This window comes from Amborella trichopoda, chromosome 4 (assembly GCF_054954075.1).
Source record: "Amborella trichopoda isolate Santa Cruz 75 chromosome 4, AtrichopodaSantaCruz75HAP2 v2.0, whole genome shotgun sequence".
Lineage (NCBI taxonomy): Eukaryota > Viridiplantae > Streptophyta > Magnoliopsida > Amborellales > Amborellaceae > Amborella > Amborella trichopoda.
Window position 1 is genome coordinate 39,995,458 of NC_142339.1, and position 13,884 is coordinate 40,009,341.

The 13,884-nt window shown below is 33.7% G+C and overlaps 1 protein-coding gene across 10 annotated transcripts in view; it reads left to right on the forward strand.

The window, feature by feature from the left end:
* Positions 1 to 2,814, forward strand: part of LOC18423743 (initiation factor 4A-like protein) — a 31,714-nt gene extending 28,900 nt beyond the window's left edge. For 5 of the 10 annotated variants that reach the window (XR_016054463.1, XR_016054464.1, XR_002283372.2 and 2 more), the window contains 4 exons: positions 1,643 to 1,682; positions 1,754 to 1,851; positions 2,000 to 2,169; positions 2,497 to 2,814. Coding sequence is in view for 5 of the 10 variants with exons in the window: in XM_020675984.2 (XP_020531643.1) it covers positions 1,643 to 1,682; positions 1,754 to 1,851; positions 2,000 to 2,017 (156 nt within the window). In the remaining 5 variants the exon portion in view is untranslated. Of the gene's footprint in view, positions 1 to 1,642; positions 1,683 to 1,753; positions 1,852 to 1,999; positions 2,445 to 2,496 lie in introns of those variants that run through there. The other 5 variants (XM_020675984.2, XM_088865219.1, XM_020675982.2 and 2 more) reach the window with 1 other exon arrangement.
* Positions 2,815 to 13,884: the final 11,070 nt, after the last annotated feature.

A 13,884-nucleotide genomic window follows, 5' to 3' on the forward strand; every position in this document is an offset into this window, starting at 1 on the left:
CTTGAAGGAGCCCAAGGATGGACGTTGAAGGATGGACACAGCTACTGCGATGGAGGGAAATGGAAACAGGTAGGACCTATCGGAAAGAGCCTACACTTGAGCTGTGGTTCCTTCCAGCTATCCTTGGCCCATCTTTCTATGCCTTTGTGGTCATTACACTGGGGATGGAAGACACCAACCAGGGAGGATTTGTACAGCTTAGCGAGGTTAGAACCAGATGAGGCGGGGAGGGAGATGAGGGTAGGAGAGACGCTACTGCTAGCCATTCGTGTCTATTTGCACCTTGAATCTTTGCATTTTTTTAAAACGTCATTGGAAAAATTTTGTTTTTTAAAATTCATGAATAATTAATATATGATGGGTATCTAAAAACTCTATGGGTGTAAACAGACTAATAATTTGTTTTTTAAAATTCATCATTCCTAATATGTCTTTTTGGAAAATATATAATTAATAAAGAAAAGTAATTTTATTTTCATGATTCAATGTAAAAGCTCTAGGAAAGTATTTAATTAAGGGTGCTTGACCTTGTTTCCAATACTTGTGGACAACTTATGATCGATTCCAATGTTAAGGGAGGGCTGTCGAAGGCATTGATTCCAATAATTGGAGAGACATGTGTAGGCGTACTCAATGTATGGAGTCCAATACTAAGGTTTTCTTACTTAATGATAATCTAACACCTTAAATTTTTTGCCTTTCGGAACTCGTTTCTTGATAACTTTTGGCATGGTTCCAAGTGGTTTGGTGTGTATGATTCCTGTAAGTTTGGAATCTCAATTCCAAGTTGTTGGGACCGTGATTCTAACAAGGGCACGGTTTCTATGCGGCCAGCCCGCATATTGTAGGAATGCGGGCTTGGCAATAACTATATTTTTTAAATATAATTTGATCCTAATTTTTAGGTAATATATAATCTTTAACATGGAGATCATTGATAGGAAAAAAACTGAAAAGTTTAAAACTAGAAATAATAATTATATCAAGAAAACATTGGAACCGTTAATTGCACTTTTTTAGATGGACTACCTATTTGCATCCATCTTAAAGATGGATGCTTTATACCTCTGGACCGCATATTGTAGAAATACGGTCCAGCCCCCATGAAACAATTTTCCTTCTAACAAATAGGAATCTCAGTTCATATTGGATTGGAACACAATTCTAAATGGTATGAATTTTTTCTCATTTGATATGCATTGTACAGATGACGATTCCAACTATCGAAATCATCTGGGCACCCGTGATACTGTGATTCCGATTCCCGAAAAGATTTGGAATCGCAAGCTTTTCCAGAAGTATGAAGTCATGGTTAGTTGAATTTTCAAAATGGTTAACTAATCCATATTGAGGTTGGAAATTTTCCTCATCGGTTTTAGTGTTTGTGGACTTGTTTATGGTTATAAGTCGCTTAATTCCAAAAAGCATAATTGACATAAATCTCTCTTTTGACCAGAAATGAAGCTTTGTGCTTGCTCTACCCTTTGTAACCCTTTATGAATTTGGATGCCAGTTTCCTTATTATCGATTAAATAGTCTTTCTGCTACAATGGGATATTTTGATGTGAACATGATTGTTAAAGTTGGATATTTTGTGGACAGACATTTTGACTGATTCATGAATTGTTTTCTTCACTTACAGGAAGCATATTTAAGGCGCATATCAAGTTGTTTGTCAGCAGGTTTTTCTTCCTGCCTGTTACCAATTCTTTGGGAATGAAATGCATATGCTGATGACCGTAAATATGTGCAGATGGGATCGTGATCAACATGGTTGTTGGAGGTGAGGTAATCACCCTCAAAAGCATAGAAGAAAGTTGTGGCATTGTCACCGAAGAGATGCCTATACATGTGAGTTTCAATGGCTGATTGTTTCATCTCCATCAAGTTCTGTAGATTATGTACTTAGTAACTATGCATCATTCAGATTTTGAATGTCATATTGTTAATGGTCCTATTTGCAAATAATTTAGCTTGAAAAAGTTTGGTATTATTGCAGATATCAGAGATTTTATGAGGAATACAGCCAAGTAGCATCCATACCATCCTTCACTGTACTATTCAGTATAAAAAAAGCTTTATTTGTCATGGTTGCTTTCTGTACTTCCAGCTACATTGTTGACTCCAGAAGTTTCTGCTTGACGATTCGCATTCCTGACCAAGAAGAAGGTGCTGGTGCAAGCTCATATATTCTATTAAATTGTGAATTGAGTTAAGAGAGCCAATTTTACTGATGATGAGATGTCATCCAAAGTAGCAAGTGGAACTATTTCAACCCAAAGCATTTTATTGCTTTTTGATTTGGAGATTTCTTACTTGTAGACTATTATCAATTGTGTATCTTTTTGTGGTGGGCGTTGTTGATTTGACGCAAAGTTCATACTCCATTTTCATATGTTAACAGTTTGCTTTGTTTGATCATTCCTATTGGTGTTTTATTGTTATGGTTGACTTCCAATGGGCTGCTGAGGTTTGTTTTTTTGTTTGTTTGTTTAGGTAGTTCAGTTGGAAGGGTCCTTTACCAGTGACAAATGAAATTCAAGACGTCACGTTGTGTTGGCTTGTCAGTCGGACCACCTAAACTTGAGCCCATTCCTATGGGCAGCGCTGAGAGATCGAGTGGTCTGAATTGCATACACAATTTGTGTTGTAGAGAGATGAAGAAAGGTGTAGTCTATCATGCATGTATCATGTCAAGATACATGACTCCACCCACGTTCAACAGTGGATGGTGGAGATGAGCCATTCATAACAACTTCGTCCGCGTAAAAAACTTCTTCAAAATTTCAAATCTATATTATACTGGTAGATTCATATGGGTTGCACCTAAAAATATAAGAGGACATATGAGAACAAAGAAATCAGAAATGGAAACGAAAAGCAACAATACAATTTGAATACACCTCTATGATGTTAGGTTTTCTTGGAATTGCAAAAGGAAAACAGAATAGATATAAATTCTTGAAATGTTAAAAATTTATAATTAAATATTAATTGTAAACTATTTTTGAGGTATAAAAATTAATTTATAAAATTAGACTAATATTTTGTCGACTTGCACTAAGAGAAATTTTTTTCTTTTGGAGTTCTTTAAAAAAAAATATGTAGATTAGAAATAGGGAAAGGTTTTTATGCTTCCCCTACAACATGAAAGTTCTATATTTTTTTTACCATCCAGCCTTCTAATTTTGATCAAGAGAGCCACTCACCATTTGATATTAAATCTAACATCTCAAAGTATTTTATTTTTAGTTTTTTTTTATACAAATTGTATGAATATGAAATTTGGTACGTGCTATCTTCTTATTAGAGCACACTTATAAAAAATATTAAAAATAATTTTTCGATAAAATATAATAACCAAAATACCCCTTGAAACTTTTAAGGGTATTTTGATCATTTTATTTTATTGAAAATATTTTTTTAATATTTTTTGCTAGTGCGAGTTTAATAGAAGGAGTAGACGTTCAAAATTTGGTGTCAAAATAGTTTATAGAAAAAAATTTAAAATAAAATAGTGTAGAGAAGTAACGTGATTGGGGCAATCTTAGCCTTCCATTCAGAATGGACGGTTGGATAAGGGGGAGGTTGTAGGGACAGCATAGAAAGGTTGCCCTTAAAAATATTACCCTTATTCACACCTAATATATTCTTCCTTTGTATACAATAACTTATTTCACATATTTTTTTTATAATTACAGGTTTATGTATCTATACTATTTTTTATAATTGAGCAGCAATTAAGAAGTGGACACGTATTGTAAGAATAAAAAGAAACTTTATGACTAGAAAAAACATAGCACACCTGACCTTAAAAGAGAAGGGCTTTAGTGTAAACTTGTTGAGTCTCTCTCCAAATTTTTGAGGAGCCAAAAAAGAAATAGAAAGGCAAAAGTTTAATAATGTTGGAACCCTATACCATAGAAGTACGGTGCACTTTAAAAACCCAGTAGAAAGAGTGTTTTAAAGCTGGAAATCTTCCAATTGATCATCTCAACTTCGAGATGTATGGAATATAAGCCAATGGAAAGTTTTTAATACTGGAAATTTAATCTCCAAAGTTGTATAGCATTAGACAAATGTCACCCCCAGGAATACGAGTGAAGACCTTTTAAAATAGGGTGTAGTTTGCATAAGGTTGCAACTTAACTATCAAAATAAAACGTACCTCCAAACTTTGTCATAAGATGTAATTTTCATGTTGAAAATTCTTAGAATGGTGTGAGAATTTATTTTCATTGCTAATTTTAAAATTTTAAATTAAAAAAATAGTTCAAAACAAGTAGACCTATAAACACGTGAAAATCTTGAAAATGGATTGTCTAGATAATGTATTGTAAGATGTACTAATTTTGGGACTAATCTTTCTTTTCTCCATATCCATAAATCTGATATCGAGATGATCAATTAGATGTTTTTCAACATCAAAATAGCCTTTTTCGAGAAATTTTTGAGGTGCACCTTAATTCTACATCTTAAGGTGATGACATTATATAAACTTTTTCCTTTTAAGAAATAAAGTACTGTTTGATCTTATCTCTAAAACAAGAAGAATTAAAAAACATGCTAGAATACAAATAATAAAGGGTGCGGTTTGTGTACAGCCAATAGAATCAAAGTAAACCAAACCTTCAATTAGTGTCGAGAAGTGTGGTTTCAATATTGAAAATATTTGTGATAACCTCAAAATATATTCTCATCTTTAATTATAAAATTTAAAGCTTAAAAAATAGTATAGATCGAGCAGATCTATGAAAAACTTGAAAATCTTGAAATTGATGGTCCAAATATGCGTTACAAGAAGCACTATTTTCAAAACTTGAAATCCATGTTTTTCTTATGTCCATGCAATCTTGATGTTGAGATGATCAATTTGAGGTTATTTATATATCAAAACAACCTCTTCAAGTGAAATTTTTGACATGGCTGTAATTTGATTGGTTAGAACCTCGGCTCTATATAAACTTTTTAAAAAAATATTCCAATTGGTACATGCGGTGCAACCATTTTTTAAACTAGTCATAACATCCAAAAATATATTCCAATTGGGTACATGCCAACTAACGCCTAGATTTGTATACAGATCAAAGTTAAAAAAAATGGATGGGTGATGCGGATCGGCGTGAAGCGGCTCCATCCTCAAAAAATTTCAGAAATCACTAAAATTTCTTAAAAACCTCGCTTTAAATTTTTTTTTGGACCAGAGCACAAAATTTTGTCAATCAAACGAAGCGATACAAACAAATACAAAGGCAGATAATTAAACACTGTTAATTGTGAAGAATCCACCCCAAATTTAGCCAAACCTTTTGCCACATTATTGGCCTCCCCATATACATGCTTAAAAGCCACCTCCTTATCTGCATCCAAATTCCCCCTATGCATCATGCTTGCCGACATTATTGCACCATTTTATAACATTAAGATAGACCTTCAACAACCAAACAGTAGTCAAAACATCTCTCTTGCGAAAGCTTAAGGCCCTGTAGAACCGCTAGCATTTATGCGTACTTTGTCGTAACCACACCATATGGACCAGAGAAACCAAACACCATGGCACCCTCAGAGAACAATGCTACCTATCCCTACAAGTCCCAGATTCCCATAAAAACGTCCGTCAAGGTTATGTTTGATGTCGTTGGGTTTGGTTATAGCTAAATCACCATACTTATATTTTCTTCTAAAGATTAGGGTACTATGGGAAATAGCAAACTGACTTTATTGGGAAGCAAGAAAGTGATATCTTTATAAAAGAGTGAATGATGACATAATACCTATCATTTGAGGGTTCATCCCTTTGGGGGTTATGGGAATGGATCTCCAATATAGATATGAGTCTCCACGAAAGAGAGATATGAGGGAGCAGTATTACGGTGGGAAAGATGATGTTGATCGACGGTATTGCTTGGTCGGGAGAGCGGATTTAGAAGGGAAGATCGGTGATGGTAAGAGCAATATTACGGTGGGAAAGATGATATTAATCGACGGTATTGCTTGGTCGGGAGAGCGGGTTTAAAAGGGAAGATCGGTGATGGTCTTTTACCAATGTTTAGAAATAGGTATTATCTCTTGTAACCCAAACTGTAATCTTCATTGTGATAGTGGATTTCTAGTTGTCGAGGCCGTGGATGTATCCCTACGGGGTGAACCACGTAAATCGTGTGTTGTTGTGGTGTGTTTTTTATGTTTACTTTATTTCTCACACTCGATTTATAGTTGTATTCATTTACTTTGCATTTAGTCAATCATATATACGATCTTGGGAGGGATTTCAGTGTTTAAGATTCTCGATTCCACAAGCTAAGGGGTTCTCGAGAATCCTACAATTGGTATCAGAGCACAAGGCGTGTACGGGGCTAAGGTTTATATTAAGAAAAAGAGAAATGATGAAGTTTTATGGATACATGGTTTGAGGTGGAGAAATATGAAGGCAAAATGTTTATAAGAATTCCACAATGGAGGTAAGCGAGAATAAATCAAGAATATCCATGGTTTGAGGTGGAAAAATAAGAAAACAAATTGTTTGTGGAAATTCCACAATAGAGGCAAGTATGTAGAAATCAAGAAATCTATTCAATGAAGGTTGCTCAGGCATTTGTAGTGATTTTGCTATTAAGGTGGAGATTGTTGAGTTTGGTGATAGCTAAATCACCAAACCCATATTTTCTTCTAAAGATTAGGGTATTATGAGAAATATACACTTGACTTTCTTAGGAAGCAAGAAAGTGATATCTTTATAAGAGAGTGAAGGAGGACATAATTCATATCCTTTGAGGGTCACCCCTTTGGGAGTTATGGGAATGGATCTCTAATATGGAGATGAGTCTCCAAGAGAGAGATATATGGTCTCTGAGAGAGGGGCGGTATTTTTATGAGTTTTGGATTGGTTAACTTCCACTTCTAGAGAGAAAATCTCTATGTTGCTATTGAGGTTATCTTTCCAGTAGCGGTATTGCGGTGGGAAAGAGGATGTTGATTGGCGGTGTTTTTCAATCGGGAGAGCGAGTTTAAGGGAAGATCGGTGATGGTCTTTTACCGATGTTTAGAGATAGGTATTATCTCTTGTAACCCAAAACTGTAATCTTCGTTGTGATAGTGGATTTCTAGTTGTCGAAGCCGTGGATGTAGTCCTACAGGGTGAGCTACGTAAATCGTATGTTGTTGTGATCTACTTTTTATGTTTGCTTTATTTCTAGCATTCGATTTATAGTTGTATTCATCTACTTTGCATTTAGTCAATCATGTACACGATCTTGGGTGGAATCTCGATATTTGAGATTCTTAATTCCGCAAGCTAAGGGGTTCTCGAGAACCCTAAACATGCAACATTGCAATGGGGGAATCCACCTTCCTTTCAATCTAATCCTTAAAGAAGATTGATTGACAAGATTGTGAAGGTTTACAATAACATCCACCTTGTTAACCCCTTCTACTTCCTTGGTATTGCAGTATCAAAACCAAAGATTGTGATGATCTGAAGCAATCCCTCAAGGGTTCCCAAAGTAAGGCTCCTCCAAAAGTTTCCCAAATTACTTACCTTCCTTAGGTAGAGACGGTAAACCTAACTATTCAGTAATGTTCGTGTGACTAAGGGGCAAAAAGACATGGAGAAACCCATGGCTTGAAAAGCCCACATCCTGTTAAGCTCTCATTACGGATATATTTTTTATGAATTTTAATTATTTTAATAAAAGTACATTAAAGGAAAAAATTTATATAAGGTTGTAACCTTAAAATGTAGAATTACAGATGCACCTCGAAACTCCATCGAAAAAGGTTGTTTTAATGTTGAAAAAACCTCTAACTGATTATCTCGACATCGAGATGTATGAATATGAAAAAAAAAAAAAAAAAAGTCCTAAAAATAGTGCATCTTGCAATACATTATCTAGACTGTCCATTTTCAATGTTTTTCTATGTTTATAAATCTACTTGATTTTAACCATTTTTGGAGTTTAAAATTTTATAATTCGATATGAAAATGGATTTTAAGATAATCCTAAGAATTTTTTTCACTAAAATTACATGTTATGATAAAATTTGGAGGTGTGCCTTAATTAGATTGTTTAAGGTTGCAACCCTATAGAAACTGCACCCATACATAAAAACTGAGAACCTATCTCATATTGCAATCATTTTACAGTCAAAATGAAGTTTAAAATATATTCATTGCTATAAAATGAATCTCTTTAGCTCAAAATTTTTATTTTCTTTTTTTATATCTCCAATGTCATTTCACTTATAATGCTAGGGGATCTTGCCTACTCATATATAACGTACATTTGAGATAATGTCATTCAAAAACTAACATGTTAAATTGTTAAAAAAAATAAAAATAGAATAAAAAAGGGAGAACGATTCACTCTCTCTCCCTTCCCCCCCATTAAGGTCCACTGAAGTTGAAGAATTCATTAGAAAAAAAGATGGTAGTAGTCTTTGCATTAAAACCTCTCTCTCTCTCTCCCTCTCTTTCTCTCTACTACCACACACATAAAACAGAACACATGCACAAGAAGTATGCACTTAATTATCAAATAGGGAAATTTTTTGGGTATGTGTGGCTATTAAAGGCTTTATGAGTGCTTGTAATTGAGCTTATTGATATAATAGAACATGAATTCAGTGAGAGTATAATCTTGTGTGGACCATAGTAAGCAAACAATGTTTGCTGATACCGGACTGAGCTTGACGAGCTAGGCGAGTCGGTTAGAAAAAACCCATGTTACTTGAGTATAGAGAATAAACCGATAAGGGTTATAATAGGTCGTCCCTTGATGAGGTTGGAGTATGCTTGGATGAGTGAGTCGAAGGACTGTGTGACCCTTGTGTATGATGGAGGCCTTCAGTGACAGGGTTTAAAGCCTCATTCGTGTACCTTCACACGGCATGCACATATGATAGCCGTTTTTGGAAAAACGAACCACCTTTCAGGATGAAGTTTATGCATGTACGAGAGATTATCTCTATGCATTATAGAGCTGTGGATTGCATTAGGTCTAGGTGACCTTAATACGTATCTAAGGAAGAACCTGAAATCTATAGGCTGAGATTATGACCCCTTGCCCATTGGCTAGCCTTTGGTGATCTACTAATGAGCCTTTGCATAGACTGTGGGTCATGGGCAACACTGGGTTGGTTTGAGAAAGCATGAGTGGACCGTAGTCCACAGTAGAAGGTGGAGTGCCCAGTCCTTATTTATTTGTTCATAGACCATATGGATCGTTTTCCCATCAAAAAATTTAATTATGTTTCTTTTGATGTTATATTATTTTAGAATTGTTATTTGAATTTTTTTAGATCTCTCGGTATTTTATTTTATAAAATTTAAAATTATAAATAAAGATATTGATATTATATTGATCTAAATATTCAAATGGATTTAATAAATTCTAAAATAATTATTTGATTTTAATATTATTTAAAATTACATGGAAGTCCATTGTGCACATAGGCCCACCATGACAAGTTGGTGGGGCCCATGCCATCATGGGTGGTACACCCCACCTCTTGGAGCTTTCCATTTTATTGTGATCATGCAATTTGAGTTGAAGCCCAAGTTTTGGAAAGATTGGATTTTGATAAAGTTTTGAAACCAAATAAGGAATGTGTGAAGAGGCTTGTGCATGAGTATAGAAAACATAATATTATTAATTGATATTTCTTTATTTATTTTAATTGATGGAAAAATGGTGTAAAAAATAAGGGATAAATATTCTAGCACCTTTCATATGATCTTGATAGCCTATCTCTTACCCCACAAGTTACTCAAGATCAATTATGTATATTCAATCTCACTAGAAGAAGCAAACCATGAAAAACCTTAAGAAACCCTTAAACCTTTTGAAGCACTATAAAAGGGGATGATCGCTACCCACATTATCTAGACCATTTCTCTTCTTTTCTTTCATAAGACTGACATGGGGGGCACACCCCACATATTGGATCTCTCCCTCTCTCTCCATAGAAATTCTCTCTCTTATTACAACTCTCTCTCTCTCCCATCTTATTGTGATATGGCCTAAATGGTTAAAGGTGTAGTAAGAAGATGTTATTTCTATCAACTAGATTATTAAGGGTTCTACCTAAGTTTGAGATTTTAGATTGAAATGAGTTTTTGTTCCATTGGAGGGTTTGGCTTAAACTCACATTCCCAAGATTGAGATTGAAGGTTGACCATTGATCACTCGGTGTGGGATGTAAGAAGCTCGATTGAGATAATCTCCAACACTCTCTTTATTGTTTTTTATTATATTTATTTTTGGTGTCTTTTATTATTCTCAAACATAGTTTGTATCAGGGTTTGAAAACTCGTCGAGTCGAGCCGGACTCGCCCGGTTCGACTCGAGAATCATCTGCAACCGAGCCGGTTCCATGAAAAAATCGGGAATCACCTGTGTCCAGAGAGAACAAGGCAATTCTCAATAGTGAATCACGAGTCTTACACATGGCCGCCTCACGGGAGCAACACGTGGCACCTAAAAATCCTCCACACTTGGTAACTCACCTCACATGTCTGCCCCATCGCTTTTCTACACGCGCCATGCAACATCTATTACGCAGGAATTTAAAGAGAACAAAGCAACGCTCATCATTCGATGCGGGATAATTCCCACAAAAAATCATTAAAGCAAGACGAATGAATATATATTATTGTAGAAGCTAATAAAATCACATTAGGCGATGTGGCGGTGTTGGTTGACATCTCCGATTTTTTTGTGGACGTTTAGAGTTCGAACCCTTAGTGCGCGTCCTCGTTTATATTTTTGTTGTCAAAAAAATAAATAATGGCAGAAAATATTGTTGTAAAAAAATAGAAAAAATAAATAATAAAAGGCTTTTCAAGATAAAGATAAAAAGATAATACAACATTTTTTTATTTTTCTTGTAAAAAAATACAAAGTAATATAACAAGTATTTCTTGCAAAAAAATAAAAAAAAAGGCATAAAAAAATAAAATATACTTTGGCAGCATCATTTTTTTATTTTTCTTGTAAAAAAAAAAAAAAAGGAATACAACAAGCAAAAAAAAATGTAGTACAACATCTTCTTCTTTTGTCCAAAAAAAAAAAAAAAGGATAATCAACAAGTATCATATTTTTCTTGTAAAAAAAAATAAAACATAACACAATAAGTATTTCTTGTCAAAAAAATAAAAGGTATTTCTTACTACAATCTATGAATAAATGGTCTAACTATATTTTTATTTTTATAATATGATGGTCTTTAACATAAATTTAGTAATATTAATTTAAAGATATGATTCATACAATGAGGCCATTTGAAGTCTCTCTCTTTCTACTAACAATCTCTTCCACTAATTTATTCTAGAAACCTAAAAAATTTAAAAAAATTGGTACGCATTCTAACAATTTCTACATTGATAACCAAATCTTTTATTTTATTTATTAATTTTTGTATTATAAATCATGTAGTGTACTATTTTTATTACAGTTGTCAATAATACATTTTAAATTAGATGATATTATAAAATATTTTGGATTTGTTATTATTTATATAATAAAATAATTATAAAATATTATTGGTATATAATATTATAGTTAATTAGGTTGTAATAATTTGAGTTTTTTTAGCGGATTAGGGTTTTCCGCCAATTCGAGATTCTAGTGGCCAATTTTTCATCGATTTAGGCAACTCTTTATTGTAGTCCATATATGATTATATACATAATCCATGATAATTTTATGATTTCTTTTATGTGATGTAAATTTAATGATCAACATAAGTTCTTACAGGGAAAGAACATCTCAATATTCATAAATTGATGAAAACAATGAAAGTTAATAATGTAGTATCCCATTTCTTATTGGATTCCTTAAAAACAACATTTATAATGAATTTTAATAATTTTAATGAATTTTTTTAAGGCTTAATCCGAGCGATTTGGCCCGATTCTCTATCCGGATCGCCGATTCGCCGATCCGGATCGGTTTTTGGGATGTCCGATCCGGGTCATCGATCTGTTTTTTAAACTACTGGTATGTATATTTCTTTGGTTATTAAAATAAAGATTTTAAGTGGCATCAAGTTTTGAGATCGTAGATTTGTTTCTTTATTCCCTTTGAATTAATTTATTGTAAAAGGACTACTTGTGAGTGATCTAAAAAAAAAAAGTATATAATCCAGCTCGATCACATAAAGTCATTCTTTTAAAAATTATGTTCGTACCATTTTATTTGACCATTATTACGTGATGGTTAAAAAATATGCGATATTTATGCAGAGGTCCTCGTACTCCTGATTTTTTATCTTTTTCCAAGTTTACCCTAAGTCCGATATTTTAAACATTGGACTGTGTATTAATTTTTTATTTTTTATTTTATAACCACCTTAATCCTTTAAAAATTGAGGTCTAAACACGGTCCGCTGTTAGAAACCTTTAAAACATGAGGTGTAAATACAACAATGTTAGAAACATCATACCACCTTAAACCTTAAAAACATGAGGTCTAAATGCGGTCCCAAGTTAAAAACATAAGACTGCCTTAAGTCTTAAAAAAATAAAGTCTAAATAGTCAATTAATGTTACCAAGCGATCCGATGATTAAAAAATTGGATAGGCAGCAAATTTGTCAAAAAATAAAAAATTTCAAGGGGTCGTCCTTATAAGTTATAATGGCCTATTTTGGGCCCTTTCCGTTATAACGGTTTAAAAAACCGGTACGGACGTCTGATGCAACATTGCAATGGGTAAGGAAGATTGATTGACAAGATCACCGTATTAACCTCTTCTCCTTCCTTAGTATTAGAGAACCAAAACCAAATATTCTTATTAACCCTTTCTCCTTCCTTAGTATTAGAGAACCAAAACCTTTATGAAGATCTTGTCTTTCACTCTGTGAAAATCTAAAACAACCCCTCAAGGTTGCATCTGTTCCTCTCCAACCAAACCTCCCAAAGCAAGGCTCCTCTGAAATTTCTCAAATTATCTTACCTTTCTCAGGCAGGGACGGTAAACCTAACTGTTCAACAATGTTCATGTGACTAAGCGGAAAAGACAAGGAGGAACCCATGGCTTGAAAAGCCCACATCCATATGAGCTCTCATTACGGACGTTGATTATGGTTTTTTATTATTTTAATGAAAATACATAAATACTAAAAACATATCTTATGTCTGAGTATTTGTTGTCAATTTTTACAATAAAAATAAAGTTTGAAGTACTATTAATTGCTATAAAATGAATCTCTTTAACTCAAATTTGTTATTTTTTATTTTTATATCTCCAGTGTCATTTCACTTGTAATGATAGGGGATCTTGCCTACTCATATATAGCATTCATTTGAGATAGTGTCATTGAAAAACTAACATGTTAAATTGTCAAAAAAAAAAGAAAAAGAAAAAAAGAAATGTAAAACGGTTAGCTCTCTCTCCCTCTCTCCCCATTAAACCCCACTCAAGCTGAAGAACCCATTAGAGAAAAAAAAAACAAACATGGTAGTCCTATCATTAAAACCTCTCTTTCTCTCTCTCTCTCTCCTGCCACGCATAAAAAATAGAACACATGCACGAGAAGTACGCACTTGATTTTCAAGTACTGTAATTCCTTTATCTTGAAATCTTCATTATAACCATACCAAAAAAGGGAAGATTAACAAAACCAAAAAGGTTACTCACGTACTCAATTTCATGAACCCAAATAGAACAAGGTTACTTGCCCATACACTTTTTAAGTTCTTGATTTTATTTATTTATTGTCTTATTCGAGTCTTGCATCCCCATCTCACCCGTAATTCGTAACTGTGGTGTAGAATAGGTAAGGGTGCAGTTTTTAATAGAGCCAAGCCTCTAAATAATCAAAGTAGAGCCCAAAACAATCAAAATAGAGCCCACCTTAAAATAGTGTTAAGAAATGTTGTTAGCCT